General features: G+C 38.7%; 1 protein-coding gene and 1 long non-coding RNA gene across 2 annotated transcripts in view; one reads left to right on the top strand and one right to left on the bottom strand.

Moving 5' to 3' along the window:
* LOC309499339 overlaps positions 1-25,000 on the bottom strand; it is a 115,023-nt gene that overhangs the window by 84,887 nt on the left and 5,136 nt on the right. The gene's annotated exons all lie outside the window — the stretch shown is intronic.
* lhx3 (LIM homeobox 3) lies at positions 4,982-13,356 on the top strand (the record flags this gene model as incomplete). The annotated part of the gene is made up of 6 exons (XM_082170546.1): positions 4,982-5,024; positions 7,528-7,699; positions 8,393-8,595; positions 10,286-10,437; positions 11,263-11,434; positions 12,935-13,356. The coding sequence occupies 6 exons, from the start codon at positions 4,982-4,984 to the stop codon at positions 13,354-13,356; spliced, it is 1,164 nt and encodes a 387-aa protein (XP_082026672.1).

Here is a 25,000-nt window from a genome sequence, read left to right as displayed (position 1 = left end):
TATGGACATTTTTATTACAAAAACGCATAGCTTTGCTTCAGAAGGCCTTTATTAACCCCCGGAGTCGCATGGATTAGGCTACTGTTATGATGGATGCATTTTTTCGGGCTTCAAAATCTCAGGTAGGCCTACCATTCACTCCATTATAAAGCTAAGAAGAGCCAGGATATGTTTTAATATAACTCTGATTGTGAGTAAAATATGGGAGAATTTTCATTTTTGGGGTGAATTAACCCTTTAATTTTAGGATAGATAGATAGATAGATAGATAGATAGATAGATAGATAGATAGATAGATAGATAGATAGATAGATAGATAGATAGATAGATAGATAGATAGATAGATAGAAGTTGTTAATTTGTCAGATGGACACGCGCCGTTCGGGACGCGCGCGAAGGGAGGCGGTGTGTGTGTGTGTGTGTGTGTGTGTGTGTGCGCGCGCGCGTGTGTGGTTGCTGCTGCTCGGTGTGTGTTGTGTTCACGCCTCCAGGAACTCCTTCAGCACCGCGGACAGAGACACACACACACACACACACACACACACACGCAGAGCTCCGGCTCTTTTGTGATGTTAAACCAGGATTCCTCCTCCTCCTCCTCCAGACTCCAGAACAACACGACGATTCAATCGAGACATTTGAGAAGTTGTAGAGCGAAGCGAAACACCGAGGAGCCCGTGGCGTTTTTTTATGAATTATTTTGCTGGGCATTTTGACCGCTCTTCTTTTTTCTTTTTTCTGCCACTCATATTCGTTTTTTTTTTCTTTTCTTTTTTTTTTTTTTTTCTTAACCATAATTATCATCCAGTTCGCGTATTTTAATCTGTGTCAGAATGTTGTTAGAACATCCGGGATCAAGTTGTCAAAATGCTGGAAATTACAGCAGATACAGCTCGAGTCAAGGTAAGAGAGCTATGCTTTATTTCCTTTGCGCGATTTAACAGGGAATGTGTTTATAAAATAATACACTGATCTGTGACTGTCAATCAAACACAAGAGCAACAATCAGCCAGAACACCGGCTAAATATCACAGCGCTTGTGGAACAGGTTTCATTACGCGGCATCGATGGCCTGTTTGAGTGGACAGTGTTTAAACATTTTCATATTTTCAAAAACACTACTAAACTAATATATTAATAACTCAATTTGAATAACTAACGTAACAATTACAGCCTGATGTCATTATATGCGCTCTTAAAAATAAAGGTTCCAGAAGGGCTTTTACGCAGCGATGCTTGAAGAGCAAAACAATGTTTTCTTAGAGCATTTTTTCATAAAGAACATTTAAAAAATCTAAAGAACGTGTTTCCACTATAAAGAACCACAGATGCCAATAACGAACATTTTCTTTCTTTTTTTCTTATTTATTACTGACATTTCTTTAAAATGTCTTTGTGCTTTTAACAAGCCTGAAACCATGATCTGAAGAGCTAATAATTACAATTGGTTTCCGTTAACAATGTTTTCTTAGTGAAAAAAAAAGAAAAGAAAAAAAAGTACATTTTAAAATTCCATAGAACCGTTTTTCACTATAAAGAACCTTCTGTGCGTTGGATTCTTAACGGAACCACTGATGCCAATGACGAACCTTTCTTTCCTCTCTCTTATTTATTACTGACATTTCTTTAAATGCCTTTAACAAGCCCGAAACCATGATCTGAAGAGCTAATAGTTACACACCAAATACTTTATAATTGATTATGATGCTTAACTTTCCTAAGTTGTGTTTTTTCTCTCTTAACATCCGTCTGTCGGATGCCGTATGAATATGTAATGAGCAACATTGTTAGCGCGCGGAACAGATGTGAAGCGCGTGCCGTCACCGTTGCCATGAGAGACCCACGAGTGGACCGAAGCTCGTCCACGCGCACTTTAAAAGCCCAACAGGTATCGGGTTCCGTTCAACAGGTGCATCACCTGATCCACACACACCTGCTCTGCAGAACTGCATCAAACACTATACATGTGTGTGTTTTCTGAACGCATTCTGTTCATTCAAACGGGCTTCGAGACAGCGCGAGGTTTTCTTTGATATTTGACAATCGTCGTGTTTTAAATGTGAATAATTATTAATTACTAACAACATATGGCTTAAATACTACAAGTAATTACAAGTTGTTAATTGTGTTACTCGCAAAAACGATTACAGCAACAAACAAAAAAATAATCTTTTTAAAAATAAAAATACATTCCAGATTTTGCTACATCAAAGGTGAACAGGTCAATATGACATAAAAATGATGAAGCTGAAAGTAAAGCAGGAACATTGCGGCACTTTCCCCGACACGTGCTTCATAACGTCAGGAAATCCAGGCAAATGTGCCATTGATTTTGAGTTTATCATGTGGCACTAAAGCTGATTTCCCAAGGCACAGCAGATCAGTGTCGATAAAATTCATCTGTGTGTTGATCAGCTCGATCAGCATTTCACACAACTGTCTTTTCTCTCCTAAAGCAAACAGTTGTCCGATTCGAATCAATGTTAGGAAAAATGAACGATCTGGATTTAAAAGTTCCTCTAAACTAAGCATTTATCGCTCTGAGAAGCAAAAGCATTGCGACAAATTACAGGCCGGATTCATTTGTAGTGAATCTGGTCACTCTAATAATTCATTCGTTTTGAATTTGCATTTTGCATTTATTAAGTGTATTTAATAAACTAAACAAGTCGGTGTCAAAATATATTGTCCGCTTTTAGTAGAAAAATAATGCAAGAAAATGGCTTGATTTAAATAACCTCAATTTCATCGTGTAATGTGTGTTATTTGAAGACAATGTCTGTCGAAAGTAATTCAGAGACTGCTGATATGCATTTCATTAGAAGTGAATGGAGGCAGTGGCGATTCTAGGGGGTGGCCTGGGGTGGCCGGTGCCACCCCTGAAAGCTCATTGGCCACCCCTGCGGCCACCCCAGATCTGATAGGTAGGTCAAGTTCGTCAACACAAGAAACGAGAAATGTTGTCAATCAGTGATGACAGCTGATCAACTGATTTAGGGCCAGTTTCACATTTTTAACTAACACAGTAACGGTCGTACTGAGACTGTGAGAGCTGATTTCTGCTCAGCGGACGTTTGGCCATGCAGGTCAGATGACCCATGAGATAAGAGCACGCGCGCTGCACGGTGCATCTGCTGCTGCTGGTCCGTGAAACAAGAGGACGTCACACAGTTGCAACAATACAACAACGATAAAAACGCTGGAATCAGTCGATTGAGAGGTATGGTCGGGACCCAACGCAACAGAGTGCGGCACGGGAATATAGATCTGATGGCCGAGTGCGGGCGCGGGCGGTAATGCACTCGTGTGTCGATTCGCGGGAGTCGGGACTCCCGCAAAATAGAATGATCTATAAATTGAACAAATAAAAACAAATAAATTGTCATTCATCTGTTGCACAAAAGCAACAAGAACAACTAAAACAAAATAGAAACTATTTACAGGCCAGAGTCTCTATTTATAACATGTTTGCAGTGTTGAACAATGTAACCAATCACAGACATATGTGTTGATTTCTTGAACGCAATGGCCAATCAGATGCATTTAAGATAGAATCCCCTCACCGCTCAAAATGGACTTTTTGTTCAGTGCTGAATTCTGCATACTGGCAAATCATCTATTATATCAAACAAAGTGTAGATAATATGAAAGATTAATTATGCTGCCAGTTTCATTGATAATAACAGAGATTTGTGAGATGGCGATGAACTGAGATGTCAGCTTTTTAGGAATTATTAAGTGAGAAATCCGTCCCGCGCAGGTCTCTAATGTAGACTTTAAAAACAAACCACTAACATTATATTTACATTAACAGTAGCCTAGGCTGCAATCTAGTGTATGTAAACCTTTTTGCAGATAAACACAAATGCATTTTCGGACAAGTTAATGGCCAAGTTAATTGAGTAAATAATATCCCCCACTATGGCAATTAATAACAGACTATAGTAAACACATTTCCTAAATAGGCCTGTGACTATATCTTACATTTTATGAAATAGTACCATTATTTAAAAATAAAGTTTGCACTTTGTTACTATTATTAAAATCCTCTATTTCCTCTAATCTAGATCCAACTCCTCCCACCTTACATATAAGAGTTTAAAGGTTTACATAACATTACTTTATAGTATATATGGCCACCCCACTCTAGTTTTGTGTCCCATCTTGGCCACCCCAGTAAAAATGTCCTGGATACGCCACTGAATGGAGGTACAGAATCTATGAATGCATTTTCTCATTGGATGCATTTGAAATGTGTCGCGCGCTTCTTCATAAACTCCAGCGGGTTTGTTTGGTATTTTGAACAGTTCGGGTCTATGAAGATGGAGATTTGTCAGATCAGATGCACACACAAATGTTTTTGTGAGTAGAAATACTCTAATCGCTGCTCATCATGTGAATAGTTGAATGCATCATACGACACATTTATGGCATATAGTTTGGTTTGGGAAAAAAACTGTGCGGTTTCATGTGTCGCGCGCTTCTTCATTAATTGCAGCGGTTTGGTTTGGTTTACAGTGAGTATTTTGAACATGAAGATGGAGATTTGTCAGATGGACACACACATGCTTTAGTGCGAGGAAACACTCTAATCGCTGCTCAACATGTGTATAGTTGAATGCATTATTCGTTTTGGGAATAAAAACGTGCGGGTTTTCTCCGTCTTGCGCGCGCAAAAGAAGGATTATATGCATCATGAAATATGTTGTGCACGCTGTTTAGCAAAGAAAGCTGGTGTTGCCTCTGGATTGTGGATTTGTCCAGGTGATGCTCTTCTGTTTGTATCAGTCATCAGAGGAACGGGGCGGCGTTTCTGTCGCGCGTCAAAAGCCACAAGGCGCAGAAACCCAGCGCGCGCCGCATCTGTCTCTGGCACGCGCGTTTATTCCTCTTCTTCTTCCAGTTCTTAATCTCAGATTATTATCGCACGCTCATCGGAATAATGAGAATGGATCAGAACAAGGCTCGGGATTCGCCGGAGATGCTCTTGGCTTTACTCACGCACACAGAGGAGTTGCGGAAAGGTACAAACTCCTGCTTTGCTGTTTGGAAGATTGATTTGCGTTTTCTGAAAGTGTTAACATTACAGCTTTGATTCTCCCTGTGTGTGCTTTTAACTTTAATAGATTTAGGTAATTACAGCCGATATCTGATTTAACCGCAATCTTTCCTGCGTGATTTCACATCTCTCCTGCAACGCTTCTCGCGCGGCTCTAATACTCGGATTAAATGAGTGTGTGTCGCTGGATTAAATCTGAAACAGCGGCTCAAAACAACATATGTCTGCCTCAGCAAATCTCACGCGCATCAGAGATATTAAGGTGCAAAATCAGTGTTTGGTTTGTTCTGAGTTATCGAACAGTCCCTGGTGTGTTTAAGGAAACGATGATGAGTAATAATGACAGAGTGAAGGAGCTGCAGGAGGACAGAAACACAGAGAAGAAGAGGAGATTTCTGTCCTCTATTATACACTAATCAGAGATGTTGCTTGATTGAATCATTGATCCTCGTGCACCTGTTGATGACGTGTCTGGTGATGTCAGAGGATAAACGCGACGTGGCCTTGTTTATTTTAGCAAACAACTACATGATATCTCGAGTTGAGTGTATACTGTATATAATGGATGGTGATTTCGTGAAATGTTCAGCTCAATTTGACAGGGATGAAATATGAAATACAAGATGTTTATGAAATGTATATAGAATTGTATTTTTTTTTTTTTTGCGAAATTTACCATCATACTTATCAATATAAGCTCATGAAAATTGCTGTTTTGAAGACAACAACAGCAACGATAATTAATTAATTAATTATAATAATAATAATAATGAGTTGTATTTGTGTTATATTTACTCAAGTTGTTTTTATTTGAGCTGCTTTACGCACATGTGCAACGCAAAGGTTGCTGCTTTTTTAACACAAGTTTAGATTGACATCATAAACACTTATTGTTCTCAGTTTTAGAATGATTACTGTAATAAACATCGAGTTGATTTATCACGAGACTGAGACATGCTGTAATACGGTATAATAATAATACAATTAATACAGTAGATATCGTATTACTATTCATTTAAAATAATAATAACAATAATGAGGATAATGATAGTAATAATAATACAATAGGCCTAATGGCCTAATTTTATAATAAACTATTATTTTACATTTAACACTTTATTTTATTTAGTAATAATAATAATAATCGGCCCAATTATAAAAAATAATCTATAACGCTGGAATTATTTTTTATTTCGTATCATTAAATTCCAGCAGTTTCTTGTCATCTTATCGTTCTTTAATTTTTTTTATATTAGATATAGTAGTAATAATTGTAATTGTTCAGTAAGCAGGGCTTGTTTCATGCATATAGAAAACAGAAGGCGCAATCATATCGTGCTGTGAATATGATCGGGTTTGTTGTTTCACTGCTCGATATGGTTCACTTTAATGAACAATAAGACACAAATGATGAGTGAGATTAACGGGTGTTATATGAGTAAATAAAAGCACACTAACATACAAATGAAATGCACATCTTTATCAAAGCAACAGTGCAGGACTTCTGTGTCTTATTAGTCGGTCAGGGCAATATGTTGTCCAGAAGGACACAATCTGTATTCAGACAGATTCAGCGCTTTAATTCTAGACAATTCGGGTAGGGATTTATTTGGAAATAGAGTCTGGAAAGGAGTTAGTGTCTCCATTGCGAGAAGATGAACTTACACTGAACACCACTGGACATGTTCATCCTAGACGTTCAGTACAGGGGTTTCAGTATTTACAGAATAGAATCGAATAGAATACAATACAATGAACATTTTAAAAATAAAGGTTCCATTTGTGGGTTTTCGCGAAGAACCATTTCAAAGCACAGTTCTTAAAATAATATTTATTTTAATATGTATGGCACGAATTATTACATTTTAATAATCTGCAGATATTTTTTTCCCACAATTAAAGACTTTTGTGCAATGGAAAAATGTGAAACAAAGATGCCAATAAAAAACCTTTTATAGTAGAGTAGAATATAAAAGAATAGAATATAGAATAGAATAGAATAGAATAGAATTAAATAGCATACAGAATAGAATAAAATTAAATAGAATAGAATAGACATTTAAAAATAAAGGTTCAATTTGGGGTTTTCGGGGGTTTCCGAGAAACACTTTTCAAAACAAAGTTCTTAAAATAATTTTAATTTTTTTAATGGCACGAATTATTACATTAATAATCTAATTAATACATTTTTTCCCACTATAAAAGCCTTTTGTGCAATGGAAAAATGCCCATAAAGAACCTTTTTATAGAATAGAGTAGAATATAATATAATTAAATAGCATAGAATAGACATTTATAGACAATATATATATATATATATATATATATAGCGCGCGAATTGATCTTCTAATTGCTTCTTTTTTTTAAATCCACAAACCCCGTTATTTAATTACAGTAGCACTAAAAATACTAATGTTTTTCGGGGTTTTCTCCCAGTATCTGACACGAAGCGCTGTGTTGTTCTCCAGATGTTCCAGTTTGCGCGGGCTGTAACCAGCACATCGTGGATCGCTTCATCCTGAAGGTTCTAGATCGACACTGGCACAGCAAGTGTCTGAAGTGCAGCGACTGTCAGTCTCAGCTGGCCGAGAAGTGCTTCAGTCGAGGAGACAGTGTGTACTGTAAAGAAGACTTCTTCAAGTGAGTCCTTCATCTTCATCTTCATCATCAGTGCCTGCGCACTACAATAGAATGTAAAAAGTGGTGATGTGCAATTCTTTTATTTGGTGCAATAAAGTGCAGTTCACTTTTTGGACTTGACTTTTGTTCGTCCAAGCTATAATAATTATGCTTTTGTATTTTATGTATTATATTAAATACATTTTACGCTTGATATATCTCAAAACACAACATAATAAAATAGAATAGAATAGAATAGAAAAAAAAAGGTTCTATTTGGGGGGAATCGCGGGTTTCCGTGCACAGTTCAAAACACAGTTCTTAAAATAGCCATTTTTTTATGGAACGAATTATTACATTTTAATAATCTGAATATTTTTTTCCCAAAAGCCTTTTGTGCAATGGTAAAATGTTCTAAACAGGAACAAAGATGCCAATAAAGAACATTTTTAAAATGTAGAATAGAATAGATACAGAATAGAATAGAATAGAATAGAATAGAATAGAATAGAATAGAATAGAAAAGGTGGTGATGCTGTTCAATTATTTTAGGATCTATTTGGATATGACTTTAGTTCATGTAACCTATAATAATGATGCTTTTGTATTTTTAAACTTATATATTAGAATTCTTACAGTGAGTTCTTCATCATCATGTTCCGATGGCGTCTGATCTGAGTGTGTGTGTGTGTGTGTGTGTGTGTGTGTGTGCAGGAGGTTCGGCACCAAGTGTTCGGCGTGCCAGCAGGGCATCCCCCCGACGCAGGTGGTCCGCAGGGCGCAGGACTTCGTGTATCACCTGCACTGCTTCGCGTGTGTGGTGTGTAAGAGGCAGCTGGCCACAGGTGATGAGTATTACCTGATGGAGGACAGTCGACTGGTGTGCAAAGCCGACTACGAGACCGCCAAACAGAGAGGTACGTCATGCACATCACGCGCAAAATAGTGCGTATCTATAGCACGACGTGTATTTATCGTGCAATTTATACGCACTTTTTTTTTTTTTTTTTACGTGCATATGATACACACTGTAAACCCCTTGGGTAGGATTAGTGGTGTGGACGTGCGTATAAAGTGCATATAAAGTGCTTCTTTTTTTTTTTTTTTGCGTATAAATTGCACGATAGAGACGATTCGTGCTGTAGATACGAGATCGTGTTGATTCAGCAGAGAAGTTTTGTTTGAGCAAGCACAGTTCTCTAAGTCTTAATTGTTTTACTTCTTGCATTCAATGGCCTCGCATTGACTGGCTGCTTTTAACTCTGAACTTAATCTTGCTGGTCGTGCGCTCGTCCATAAACATCTGACCCGGCTCGGGTAATTGCGAACCCGCCGGCCTCCGGATCGATAAGTGCCAACAGAAGCGTTATAGTGAGAGCCGAACACACACACACACACACACACACACACACACACACACACACACACACACACACACACACACGCGCGCGCGCGCGCGCGCTGCATGAGCCAGACGGACACGATCTGCATTCGGCGCAGTTTTCAGACAGATTCAGCGCTTTAATTCTAGACAAATCGGACGACGCAGGGATTTATTTGGAAAAAGAGTCTGGAAAAGAGTTAGTGTCTCCATTGAGAAGATGAACTTACATCCTGAACGTTCAATACAGGGGTTTAAGTATTGACACAGAAGAAGCATTCTGCGTTCCTCAACCAACTTTTCAATACACAGTTCTTAAAAATAAAAATACATTATAATTCGAATTACATTTTAACAATCTGAATTTTTTTCCTCTGTATGAAAAACTTTTGTGCGATGAAAAATGTTCTTAATGGAATCAAGGAGCCAATAAACAACATTTTAAGAGTGTTAAATGGAATAGACTTGAATAGACTAGACTAGAATAGAATAGAATAGAATAGAATAGAATAGAATAGAATGGGTATGTATCTCGAAATAAGAAACATACATTCTAGAGTCTAATAAGAAATGCATTTGTTTCTTTAAATTAAAATCTATAATATTTTAAATCATATTTCTTCCATTAGTTGATTGTGAGAGAGAGAAGAGAAAGAGTGGCATTCACAGAGTAGATAAACTTACATTAAAATGCTGCATTCTAAATGTCCAATGCCTTCACTTCACCAACGTCCCGATTAGAATAGAATACAATAGATGTGCAATTATTTTATTTGGTGCAATAAAGTGCAGTTATTTATTTAGACTTGACTTTTGTTCGTGCAACCTATAATAATGATGATTTTGTATTTGATATATTATATGAAATACATTTTACCCTTGTTACCTCTCAAAACAGAATAGAATAAAATAGAATAGAATAGAATAGAATGTAAAAAGTGGTGATGCTGTGCAATTATTTAAGTAGGCCAATCTATTTGGACTTGACATTTGTTCGTGTAATAATAAGGATTATTTTGTATTTTTAAACTTAGCCTATATATTATATAAAATACATTTACCCTTGTTGCCTCACAAAACCGGATAGAATACAGTAGCATCGTCATAATTTAAGAAGCGCGTTACACCTCAATACGCCTCAATATTAATGCCGTCATAAAATACAATGCTTGCAGAATAAGAGATATATTCCTTTGACTCACTCCATGATTGTGTGTCTCTCCCAGAGGCGGACTCGACTGCTAAGCGACCCCGCACCACGATCACCGCGAAGCAGCTGGAGACGCTGAAGAACGCGTACAACAACTCCCCGAAGCCCGCGCGACACGTGCGGGAACAGCTGTCGTCGGAGACCGGCCTCGACATGCGGGTGGTGCAGGTACACACACACACACACACACACACACACACACACACACACACACACACACACACACACACACACACACACACACACACTTACAGTTTCACACACTTCACATGCGTTAAACACACAACTACACGCGTGCGCTTCTGCGTCTGACCCGGAAACATGCACTTCTAGTCTTTCCGTGATATTAAACCCAGTTAATAAATGTTACCAAACGAAGCACATTTTTTTAGGTTAGCTGATGATTAAATTGACTGACAAATGTTGAATAGCGCACCTGCTACATCATTATACTATTTCATTTATTCAGCTATCATGCATTATTCCGTATTCATTTATTTACGCAATTATTCACTGAAAAAAAATCTTACTCGTGTCATTATTACGTTTATTTGTTATTTCATGCAATCATGTATTATTCCCTATTATACATCATTTTTTTAAGTGCTTCATGCACTTATTCTTAACTATTATTTAATGTAGAATATATTACTTTTAGACACTGAATCGCGCACAGAATTCACAAATTCGCCACGCGTCACATGATCGCTTCAACGCTTGTTTTGATTATAGTGTGCATAAATGTATCCAGTATTATGTCATCATATCTTGTGCCAGTGTTTATGTTAATTATATTAAGAAGAAGGGGAAAAAAGGAAGAAGAAGAAAATATATATAAACAAAACAAAATACGTTTTAGTTTTGTGTTAGCTGATGTCAAAAACCAACAAGAGTAATTATAAGGCTCAGGTCAGCTTTTTGCAATGGGTGGTGTTTGGATGTGTGTAAGGTCCAGTTGGGATGCTGTGAAAACTAACCCATGTTTCTGCACAGGTCTGGTTTCAAAACAGAAGAGCAAAGGAGAAAAGACTGAAGAAAGATGCAGGAAGACAGAGATGGGGTCAGTACTTCAGAAACATGAAGAGGTCGCGGGGCAGCTCCAAATCTGACAAAGACAGCACTCAGGAGGAGGGCATGGACAGCGACGCCGAGGTCTCCTTCACAGGTACGATTCCAGTCAAGTGTTGCAATGTTCAAGCCAGTTCGTTTTCTTTTATTCAACAACTGTTTATTGAATCATTTTCTGAAAAGCCTATTTCTGAAAAATGAATGGGAAAAGTGAGCGTTTTCGTCGAGATCATGCATGCATGCCAGCTTTTCAGTGAGACTTTTGCTCATAATTCTGGGGTCCATTACGAATAGCAAATTATTTTTATTGGCGCATCATTATTTTTAACATATGCAAAAAAGAATTGCCACAATTGCAACATATGGTTGTAATTCAATATGTTTTGGGAAAGCAGACCTAAATTGGTCTCTTTTTATAGAAGACACTCAGCAGATTATTCAAGATGTGAAAGCATTTGTTAGTGCATTAACTAACATGAACAGCCTTTATTAATGTCAGTGAATATAAGTGTTCAAGTTAGTTCCAAGTACATTAAATAATGTTAGATACAACTTTTGATTTTGATCATGCATAAGTATGTTGAGATTAACATTGACTTAATTAATAAATGCTGTAGAATGCTGTAGAAGTATTGCTCATTGTTAGTTCATATGTTACCTTTATTTTATACAAAATATATATTTTACAAAATAATTTGCCTCTACAATTGCTAAATAAAAAATATTATGCCATATGTCAAACCAAGTAGTGTTCCAAATTTGAAGTTGATTACGCAAAAATTAAGCTGCTTTACATTTTCATGCGAACGCACTGTTCAATTTTAACAAAGTGTGAATGTGAGTGTTTAAGCTTTGCTATGATACCTTATTTATGATGATTACTAAAATATTTAAAAAAGGTGTTAGAAGAAAAGGTTTAATGGGGTTCTTAGACTTCTAGACTCAATTTTAAAGTCTCCCTGTAGTCAAAAATGTTATCCCTTAAAACTCATCTTTGATCACCATATTGACATATTTAAAAGTTTTTTCCTTGAAAAAAAATGTCTTCATGATGTAAAATATCTTGAATGTAACTCGACACCCTTGCCTCATTTAGTATGCGCGGCTCTATGAATATGCAAATGAGCCCCGCCTCCACTCACTCACTCAGCTCAGAGATCCACTGGTTGACGATCACACGTTGATCTGATTGGTTACAAGGTAGTTTGTGACGTCAGAAACACCAGCGATTTCTTTGGTTCACTGCAGTTTTAAGGAGGAAATACTCAGCAATGCTGTCGACTTATGAACTTACACATGCTTTGAGTTAAAGCACATTAAACACACCACATAGACACATAAACTACATTAAAAACCACACCACAGGGGGACTTTAAAGAACACTTTATGTCAAAAAGTGTCTTGAATGACTGGATAATGCTTTCATGTTTAACTGGTTATTGAAACAAGCTGTTTAATACAGTTTTAATTAAAATGAAAGATTAATTGAAACTAAATCCATAAAGTGATGGGAACCCCCTAAAACGTTCTGGAACTATTTCTGCTGAAAAACAGGTGAACTGCATAATCCATCGCTCACGTTTGTTTCTCCCCACAGACGAGCCGCCCATGTCGGATCTGGGTCACTCCAACAGCATTTACAGCAGTCTGAGCGAAAGCTCTCCGGCTCTGAGTCGTCAAGGCGGATCTCATCCGCCGTTCCCACTGGATCACGGCACCAACATCATCCCCTCGCAGGACCAGTACCACGACCTCCAGGCCAGCAGTCCGTACAGTCTCCCGCAGTCTCCAGGCTCGCTCCAGGCTCTTCCCAGACACCCGCCGCTCATCCCGGGCCTGGTGTTCCCGGAGTCCGGCCTGCCCATGGTGTCTCAGAACCCAACCCAGAACATGAGCCGAATGATGGCCGGGGGAAACGGACCGAGCTCGGATTTGTCCACGGGAAGCAGCGGCGGGTATCCGGATTTCCCCGCAAGCCCGGCGTCCTGGTTGGATGAAGTGGATCATGCCCAATTCTGATGCACATTTGGAAAGCGACGGGAATTTCTATGTGGATGCTGAACCTTGAACATTTGATTGGCCAGTTGGCCATTTGGAAATTGGTTAGCGATGGAGACTCGAGTCTCGACGAGGACTTCTGTTTGGTTCTACAAGGACACGACTGTGTGAGGAGCTTTTACCCATTCACATAACGATAACGATATAGGTCCAAAAATCGGTCTAAATATAAAAGAATAGCAGAATCCACACCAGAACTATCCCAGACAGCAACATAGTGTCGGCCCAGATCCGGCCCACATCTGGGCCGTGTGGAATCCACGTGTACCGGATGTGAGCCGGATCTGGGCCGACACTATGTTGCCGTCTGGGACAATAACGGCACAGAGAAACGAAATCGTTGGAATCAGTGTTTTTTTTATCCAGCTGATGAACCATAAAAACATTGACAGCCAATCAGAATCCAGCCTGAGAATTTAAAGTGGCAGAGACCGAAATAAACTAAACGATATCATGCCGATATCCGGACTTCCCCAGCGTCCTGGTTGGATGAAGTGGATCATCTGATGCACATTTGGAAAGAGACGAGAATTACTCAGTGGATGCAGAACCTTGAACCATCTCTATTATTCTGTAGAGTCGGACATTTGGAAATTGGTTAGCGATAAAGACTCGAGTCTCGACGAGGACTTCTGTTTGGTTCTACAAGGACATTGTGAGGAGCTTTTATCACACTAAAGGCACATTCACACAATGATAAAGATATAGGTCTAAAAAGCGGTCTAAATATAAAAGAATAGCAGAATCCACACCAGAACTATCCCTGACCGCAACATAGTGTCGGCCCAGATCCGGCCCACACCGTGGAATCCACGTGTACCGGATGTGGGCCGGATCTGGGCCAACACTACAGTATGTTGCTGTCTGGGACAATAACGGCACAGAGAAAGATATCTTTCAGAGTGTTTCAGCTGATGAACCATAAAAACATCAATAGCCAATCAGAATCCAGCCTGAGAATTTAAAGTGACAGAGACAGAATTAAACAGAACTGATATCATGCCTTGATGTGGATGCTATCATTGTTAGAAGACCATAACTTTTAATTATACAACATGTTTTCTTTTGTATTATCTTCTCTCCAAATAAGAATTCAAGTCAGTTAAGTATTGTAGACCAAGAAAGAAGATGCTCGTCTGAAATTTCCACCAGTCATCATCCATCATTGCTGTTGTTACCGATGTGTATAAATGTGATATCACCAGTTTTTGGTCATTGCCAAATGTCTATGTACAATATATAACATTTTATCAATGTGGAGTCTTTATTTTTATACAATCCCCCTTCGGACAATATGATCACAGAGACATTAGGACTTTGTATGTTTCACAACAGGGATAGACAAGTTGTAGTTGTTGTCTCTTTCTATTGAGTAGAAGTACCTCTATGCATTTGTGTGTTTTCGGACGTGTCTCGTTCCTTTCACCGAGTTGGAAACGTCCTGTATGTGTTATGTGGAAAAAAAATGTTTTATGTCTTATTTATTCTCTCTGATGATGGTTAAGTGATTTAATAAATTTGTCAGTGAAATCCTCAAACAGCCATCGCTTCCTGGCAGAGATCTTTAACACTGTTGGCTTGTGTGTTTTTATTTTTTTTTATTTTTTTATTCCTTAATTTGCTAAAAGGATGCAGATTTCTGTGCTCTTTATAGCCGCTCGATTGTTAAAGACGCAGCCGCCATTTGATCCCAGTTTCTCCAGTGGCTCGTTTGGCATCGAGAGGGTTAGAACGAGCTTGGATATTTATTTCTTTTTTTCCGAGATTAATCACATTGATCTTATATCAGGGCACAGATAATGGACCCGGATCTGGCTGAGTCTGCGAATTGCTGGTCTGGCTTGAGACCAAAGGCGTATCAAGAGTTCAACGCCTCTTTAGCCGAGAAACTCGATGCGGATCGGCACTGCGACACGGAGATCTGGAGATAAGCGCGCCGTGTTCGCCCCGACCGGACACACATATTCAATCCATTTGCACGCCAGGGTTCAGCTTGTTTGCGACTTTAAAGTTTGATTCTGTTACACAGATGAAATAGCTTCTGTTTTGTGAGTGGCTGTGTGTCTTTTATTTAAAATGACGGTGTAACTAATAATACACCCCTACCCTACCCTAACAACGGCAATTTATGGAAGCACATTTTACGCCACATAAGAAAACAAATCATGCTTTTGTAAATTATAAAAAGTTGAAATTTTGAAATAAGGCTACTAAATCAGAACCACGACATAAAAAAGTAGATATTATTAGCCTACTTATAAAGTCAAAATTTAGACTTATTCATCTCATCCCATAATCATCTTCAACTTATCTCATAATCATCTTCAACTCATCTCATAATTTTGGCTTTTTAATGTCATAATTGTGAATGATATAATTTTATCTTGTAGCTCATAATTAGGCCTATATGACATAAAAAGTCAAGACTTAGTATGTTAAAATGTCTACTTTTTATGTCATCATTTTGATTTTGAATATGTCTAATATATATGATTTATATACAAATTATAATCAGACAAAAAAACGTCAAGACTTAGCATGTCAAAATGTATAGGCTACTTTTATGTCATCATTGTGACTTTTTATGTCTGATTATGATTCTTAAATCATAATCATATGGACATACATCTGGTGTAGAAATGTAGATGCATTAGGACCTTCTAAGCCCAGTTCCACCACATAATAAAACAAACACGCTTTGGAAAATCATGGATGCATTCTTTCAGATGAAAGTCATCATTTTGACTTTTTATGTCTTATTATGATTTTTATAAACAAACATGCTTTGGAAAATCTTAAGTATGACATCAAAATCATAATAAGATATAAAAAGTCAAGACTTAGTATGTCAAAATTTATGTCATCATTTAGACTTTTTATGTCTGATTATGATTTTTAGTTCATACTTAAGATTTTTCATAGAATTTTAGTTTTATTATGTGGTGGAAATGGGCTTAGAAGGTCCTAATGCATCTTCTATAATTTACACCAGATAGTTTTGCCTTCATGTCGAACTCAAGAGTTTTAATTAGATATTCAAAAGATATTCCTTATGTCTGGTAATATTGATGCGACTTGTAAACTGCCATCTGATCAATTTTCCAACCGCAGTAAATTCAATGTGACATGATCTGTGCAGCAAGTAAGAGCATTTTATAAGTGTTGGAGGCTGGTGAAATATTTAAAAGTAGCCTACAGAATATAACTTTTTTTTCTTCAATATTGACGGGGTGGTTTTGGCGGGAAACTGCGTACAAACATCACTTGCCCTTGTGTATTTTCACATCCGTAAATAGAGAAAAGTTGCTCTGGCTGCTTTCCCTCAGGTCTGGTGTGGGAGTGGCAGGGGTGTGTGTGCTGTGTGTGTGTGTGTGTGTGTGTGTGTGTGTGTGTGTGTGTGTGTGTGTGTGTGTGTGTGTGATCCTTTCCTTCTAAACTGGTTATATCTCTTAATCCTAGTAGTAAATGTTTTATAAGCAGAAGGATAATCTCTCTCTTTAGTTATTATAATTTAGTTATTAGAAAGAACCATATTCATCCACACAGAGCCGTGAGCCGTTCATTCAAAACATGCAGTTTTGTTTTTAACCGCTAGAGGACCAAAAGTTACATAGTGTACATTTAACATTATATAATGTTGTTGTTGTTTTTAATTGTATGGTGTTTCAAATCATTTTAGATTTTATAAAGATGCTTTTTTGCATAGGCCTATAGGCCTGTTAACAGCAACACAAATGTTCTGCGCGACATTTCGGTCCATTTTTTGCAAGCAACCTGTTGGAAAAAAAAACGGCAGAGATGGAGAATTCATGAAAATGCAAATGCACGGTATTACAGTAGGTGGCGCTAAAAGAAAATGGGAAATACCCCACTACACAAAGCATTTGGGACTTTCTCTTACTAAACGGTATTACATTCTTCAATGGCGTTCAGATTTTTGTGTTCACTATGGTGTTTATCAATCAACACCAAGAGTACAGAGACGAGAGCAGGGTCACTTAGCAAAACACTCAGTTCGTAAATTCGCAAGTCTGGTTTTATGTAACAGCAGCGGATCTGGGCACGTGACCAAAACAGCGACTCTTATTGGTTGGCCAGTTTTCTTCGCAAAAAGTGCGATGGTAGAGATAAGAAAACCAAAACAGTTCGTCGCATTGACGTCATGAATGCTCATGCTGGTCTGAACAGACGCATTAAACAACGTTCATTCAAATTTCATCGAAAAATTGGTCTTGGTGTGAACCAACTAATGCATAGTGATGTGGTTCGTGCTGAGGGACTCCAAAGAATCCCAGCAGGTAGTGTGTGTGTGTGTGTGTGTGTGTGTGTGTGTGTGACCTTGGACTTAGTTTTTTGTTCATTGGTGTTGCACATGTTAGAAGTAGGCAAACTGTGAATGTTGTCTGTACAATTTAGATGCCTTTTTACTTAGACAGTTGAGACCTAATGTGCATATTTTGCTCATCATTTTGTGGCATTACTGCTAAAAAAGCATACTTTATGTGTTGAGAAGTGGCAAAAGTATGGAAGCTTGTTTCTGCCACAGAATAAAACATTTTATGATATAAACTCGCAATTGCGAGTTATAAAGTCCAATTAAAAAATAAATAAATAGGGAATAATTCTCAGAATTGTGAGTTTATATCAATTCTGACTTTATATCTTCCAATTGCATGTTATACTAAAGTTGCAATTCTGAGAAATAAAAATAAATAAAAAGAATTGCGAGTTTATTTCTCACAATTCTGACTTTATAACTCGGAATTGTGACTTTATATCATGCAATTCTGAGAAAAAGTCAGAATTGTGAGATAAAAAAGTAGCAATAACCTTTTTTTGTTTTTTTTATTTTTGTTTTTTACATCCATTTTACTCCAAACTTTTAAGAAAGGAACTTCCCATAAGGACTTTTCACATTGTGGACAATGAAATGTGTTCTAAGAACGTTTTGCTATTTAAGTTAATTAGGTTATTAAATAAAATAAAACAATTCTTGGTCATGCAAACATTAAGGGAACATTCCGATTGATAATTCTCCACACTTTACAGAATGTTGCTTTTGAATGTTCTCTGAATTGTTTCAGTAAAAACAAAACATCCCAGAACTGATGTATAAATAATGCAAACGAAATTGAAATTCTCCTCCAGTCTGGTCAAGGTTACATCAGACTGAAACGACTCTGTCCGAAGTCTTTCTCCTCACTGTTCTTGAAACTCTCAAGCGTCTAAATTAAGATTGACTGGGTTCCTGTCATTCGCTTTAGCTTTAATTGTGATCCAGTAACTCGAGGCATGTGGGAGTCAGAACAACCCAGAGAGAGACAATGACATGTAGAAGTGAAGCTAATCTGAGCTCTGGTCAGTTTACAGGGCCGCTTCCACCAATGGATTTGTTAGTGAAGCGGTTGTTCACACTGATTAAGCAGACAAACGTGAGTTTTAAGACGGGTTTTCTCCTTTCTCTCACCTGAGATGCCACAGTGACAGGTGTGTGAGCGAGACATGACAAAGCACAGATTACACAGGCAGATGTCCGCTGTGTGAACCGTCCCGAGTTAACCAGGAGAGAGATTACCCTTCCCACACTCAGATTAACACCGGTGGATTCGTGTAGCACTAATGCAAAGGGAATTTCCTGAAGTGTGTGTGTGTGTGTGTGTGTGGCCTGTTACATCTCAGCTTTAAGAGCAGGCTAAGAATTTAAAATATTAATATATCATAATTTCTGTTATTTTACAGTGTCCTTGTTACGTGTACTTAGCATAGTAACAGTAAATTATGCATGATTACATGCAAATAACCCTCAACCAAACCCTAACCCTATAGTACATGTTCTTAATTAATATTAACCAGTACTTAAATATATAATTACACGGTAACAATTACACCTTTAAATAAAGTGTAACCCTGTTTTTTGACATAAAAAAACCCCATTGCAGAATATAATTTCTGCTTATCTGAACATGAGCTGAGAAATGTGGAACATATGCTTGAACGAAGATAAATAATTAGTACACTCAATTTTAAAGAACCCTTTATTGCCAAAAAGGTACTAATACTCAATTTTGTATGTTTACAAGTATGTTTGCGAGCTATAAATTTAATTTAAATCACAAATTAATTAATTAAAACGAATTCCATACAACGATCCCATGATGGGAACCATATGACGCGGTCAAATTTGATTAATATTTGCAGAAGATGTGCTATTTGGTGTGTTATACACTGGGGGGAAAAAATAGGAACCACAAACTCTACTTGTATTCAGTCAACATCACTGAATCTATCTAAATACATTGAAATGTCTAAATTATTTGTATGGGTTAAATCAGGTAGAAATAGCTCTTTGAATAGCTCTTATTTTACACAGCCTTGATTATGTTTTCAGGCTCTACAAGAACAGGTTTTCCTGCTTGAATGTTGATTATTCTCCTCATATTCTCCATTGTTGCGGCTCCTCTCTTCCCAGTCTGTCAGTAACACTATGTTTACTTCCTGTCTCTACGAAGCCCCTCCTTCTGAAAAGCACACTGTGCTCTGATTGGTCGGCTGGAGCGGTGTGTTGTGATTGGTCGAGCGCTTCGATAGTGTTTGGGAAATGTCCCGCCCCTTACCATAACCGCCAGTTTAACACACTACTAACTAACTCAACCAGGCCCCGCCCCTTTATTCTGCGTATGAATTATTATAATGAGGAATATTGTGACGTGTTCATTCCTGGAAGAAACTCAAGATACAGTGGAGGCGTTTCAGGAGTTCAGGAACACTGATATAGAGAATAACTCCCGCTGGAGGGTCTTGCTGCTAAATCAAGTGTTAAGTGTCCAAAGGATTAGTCTCAGTGCTTCCAGTCAGCTGACCGAGAAAATCTACTGTACATGTGGACGGTTCTCACAGCTGGTCTGGCATCAGATGTTGCGAGTAAATCAGTGCCGGCAGTAACGCTTCCCCAGGGTCCCACACGTCACCGGATCATTCAGGCCTAATGGAGCGGGTCTAAGGACCGGTGTCTGTGGACCTCAGGGAAACACAACAGCACTCAACGGCTTTCATGAGCAAACAATCATTTAACTCTGGTAATGAGTAATATCCTCTGCTGGCTCAGGCCACTTCTACATTAATCCGGGTACATTTGAAAATGGCGCGTTTGGTTAAAAACGCTCTCCGACGTTTCAGTGTGGATGAGAAACTTTTATAAAACGCCTGAAAACGCTAAATTCACCTTTATTGCGCATGCGTAAACCCTCACAGAAGCTCACTGAGATTATACAGATGGAAAAATAAATGATAAAGTTATCACACAATTCTTCTGACAGGATCATTTTATTTAGCAGAATATCTCCTCATCCACTGATCGTCCAGGTCGCTCTCACTCACCATTGTATGTTTGGTCTAAAACGTTAAAACTGTTCTCATGTTTCACCGCAGGACAGCAAATACGAGTGAATTTTCTGTCATCTTTGCAGGACTGTGATATGAAGAGTGTGTAAAATAACATATTTTAGCAACAGTGTGAAAGAGAATAGCACATAACAGGCACAATACTGGTATAAACATGAATATCTATTTGTACAATATGTGTCACATGACTAAACTTACGTCATCGTTTTTAAATACCTTAAAATACCAATTCATCGTCCACACTACACTAAAACGCCGTTTTCAAATTCATCCACTTTGGAGAGTGTTTTCAAAAAGCTTCGTATTTCTGAAAGGGGAGGTGTAATGCCTTTTTCACAAGATGTAAAATAAGTCTCTGATGTCCCCAGAGTGTGTGTGTGAAGTTTTAGCTCAAAATACCCCACAGATATTTTTATATAGCATGTTAAAATTGTCACTTTTTGAGGGTGAGCAAAAATGCTCCGTTTTGTGTGTGTCCCTTTAAATGCAAATGAGCTGCTGCTCCCGGCACAGGGGGCGGAGCTACAACAGCTTGCTCTCACACAGACACACACTGAAAATTTCAAAAACTTTTAGCCTTTTATGTTCAAACCGGAGTTAGACAATGATGGAGAGACTCTAGAAGAAGTGACAACATGTAGAAGCAACAGGACATTTCTGAATGGTTAGTTGATGAATTTATGTAGCAGATGTGGAGTTATCTTCTAGTCATTGATTAGCATATGCTGTCTTGATAATCTATAAATTGTGTTCCGGGGGCGGGGTTTATGTAAATTTTAGGGTTTGTGATGTCACTAACCCGGGAGGAATGTGGTGTAGTCTCTACCAGCCGTTTGTTGTAGTTCTTAAAAAGCGATTTCTGTAAAAGCAAATATCTCCCTTTGCTTTGAACTTTGAGCGTCGTAACTTTGCAGATGTTGTTTATGATCAAACAGCAACATTACACACTAACTAAAGCTAGAGAAGTCAAATCATAATCAACCACCCCTTTAATAAAAACGCCTTCTCAGTGTGGATGGAAGACAAAACGTAGAGAACACACACACACACACACACACACACACACACACACACACACACACACACACACACACACACACACACACACACACACACACACACACACACATTTTTGTGAATAATATGTCACAGTTTACTTTATTTTGCTCTCCTTACTTACAGAAATGAACTATAGTGTCCTGCACACACTAGTGAAAAAATATCAAAAATGATATCATGTCTGAATAATTTTGGGTTTGACTGTATCTCCTAAATACATATTTTGGAACACACCAGCTCATTCATAACCTTAATGCTAACATATTCATGCTAAAAGCTAAAAAAAAACAAATATTTTGATTTCAGGAGGCCTTTATCAAACATGCAGTCAGTTCGTCAAGCATTGAAGGCTCATTCTTTTCACTGAGCTAGTGATGTTTCTCTAATTGTACTAATACATTTACAGTTTTCACAGTGTTATTTTCAAAGACAGAGATGCAAGCGTGTGACGCAGAGAGAGACTGATAATCGTGCTCATTTATTTCCCAGAGCCTCAGCGATCTCATTAGGCCCTTCTGAGCGCTCCACGGTCCCCCAGGGGCCCTTTACGTCTATGAGGTGTTAACAGCTCCCCGAGGGCCACCGTCTGCCCCACACACAGACACACACACACACACACACACACACACACACACAGACACAGATGGTGCTGCAGACGCCACACTTTTCAATTACGCCGTGTTGTGAAGAGCCCATTCCTCACCACTGCCAAATGACTGTGTGTGTGTGTGTGTGTGTGTGTGTGTGTGTGTGTGTGTGTGTGTGTGTAAAATACCCACATTGTTGCGGCCCACACACACACATGCCATTAGAATATCAATCTTTAGTTGTGCTTCTGTACGTGGAGGTCATTTTTTAACACAACAGCTGTAGGTTTGTGCGGTTGGTGCTGATTGATTCTGCCGCTCTGATGCGATGATAAATCACAGTGTGTGTTATGAGGCATCGGTCCGATCCGAGCCGCCCACGAGCCGAGTCTGAGGGGTCTGAGGGCAAACGCTGGGCTGACAGGCCTGGCACACACTCATTAGCGTTTCATTTCAATACAGTGTTATTATTACAGCTGGGCGTGATGACGACGATTAATAAAATGCTTTAAGAGTTTAATTTTTACCCCTTCTGTGATTTAACTGCTCAAAAGCAATAATGAATGTTTTGTGTTACACAAAAAAGAGGATGTGCATCAATCAGTCATCACTTTTACTACTGCTTATAGTCATTGGAATAAACTTCTAACTGTAAGTATTAAACATCAGTGTGTAATTCATCTTCAAATCATGTGGCTGGTTGAGGATAGGCACATTTTATACACACTCGGACTTGCTCATTATATTGTCTTCCCTGTGCAAATTTCCAGACACTGAAGGACCACCTGAGCAACCACCCAGAATATCCCAGCACCTACCTACTTAGACCACTCTAGCAACGCCCTAGAAACCAGCCAGAACATCATAGCAACCACCTAGTAACCACCACAACACCCTAGCAACCACCTAGCAAAAAAACGAAGCACCCAAGCAACCACCCAGAATATCCCAGCACCTACCTAGCAACCACAAAGAACAGTCTAGCAACGCCCTAGCAACCAGCCAGAACCTAGCAAATAAACAGAAAACCAATGAAACCATCTAGAATATCACAGCACCTACTTACATAAAACACTCTAGCAACTCCCTAGCAACCAGCCAGAACAGCATAAGAACCACCTAGTAACCCCCCAAAACACACTAGCAACCACCTGAAAAAAAAAAAAACTGAACACCCAAGCAACCACTCAGAATATCCCAGCACCTACCACTTAGAACAATCTAGCAATGCCCTAGCAACCAGCCAGAACAACACAGCAACAACCAAGAAACCACCCACAATATCCCAGCACCAACCTAGCAACCACTTAGAACACTCTATCAATGCCCTAGCAACCAGACAGAAACTATTGCAGCAAACCAGACCACCCAAGCAACCACTTTGAACTCCCTAGCAACGCCCTAGCAACCAGCCAGAACAACATAGCAACCACCTGGCAACAAACCAGAACACCCAAGCAACCACCCAGAATGTACCAGCACCTACCTACTTAGAACAATCTAGCAAAACCCTAGCAACCAGCCAGAAAAACATAGCAACTGCCTAGTAACCACCAAAACACCCAAGCAACCACACTGAATATCCCAGCACCATGTCGAACACTCCAGCAATGCCCTAGCAACAAACCAGAATACCCAAGCAACCACCCAGAATGTCCCAGCACCTACTTATACTCTAGTAACGCCCTAGCAACCAGCCAGAACAACATAGCAACCACCTAGTAACCACAAAAAACACCCTAGCAACCATCTGAAGAACATCAAACTATACAACTAAACAAAGAGTCACATGATCAGTCAGTGACACTCCTTTAAATAGTGCACAGCATCTCAAATATTTCTACATTTTACATCATAATTTTCCTTTAGTTTTTAATTTGTCAAAATCCTCAAAATGTTTACTTCCAAGTTCAAATGATATATTGTATTTGTACTCTTGGATCTTGTTATCATTTGACCATCATATACATTATAAAGGTACATCATGTGACCTTCACCGTTTGGAGGAGTGATCACTCTGTATGATGCCTAATGTTGGGACACAGCTAATGCATTTGTTGAGCTTCCGTTACAATCGTCAGGCTTATTTGCTGTTGCACATTGTCTTAATATGCTGCACATGTGGCCCATTCATTCCTCCTGCTTGTGTTGTTGTTGGTTTGACAACAAATCAATTCGGTGGCGGGTCCCGCTGTGGTTCAGAAGCGCCTTCATCACCAGACTCAGACAGAAGAACATCATTATCATGATCTAGATGAAGCAGCGTGGAATCATGGGACAGGGTTAAAGCCACTCCTGCGTTTAGTGTGTCATTCAGACGTTACTGTCATATGATCGCTGTTCCTCAGGGCGATCGAGGTCTATGTGCTCGTGTGTGGAGTGACAGTGAAGCGGTTCATATTTTAACTGCATTTAAAACATTCACATAAAAGTTTGAGATTGAGGGCGAAAGTGAACGTGTCCAAGAATAGCTTTATAATGACAGATTCATTTAGAAACAAAACCCTGATACGACTAAGATAGACAGATAGATGGATGGATGGATGGATGGATAGGAA

Source organism: Leuciscus leuciscus (genome assembly GCF_965113295.1).
Source record: "Leuciscus leuciscus genome assembly, chromosome: 5".
NCBI lineage: Eukaryota > Metazoa > Chordata > Actinopteri > Cypriniformes > Leuciscidae > Leuciscus > Leuciscus leuciscus.
Note: the sequence above shows the minus strand (reverse complement) of the source record. Positions and strands in the feature narration are given on the sequence as shown.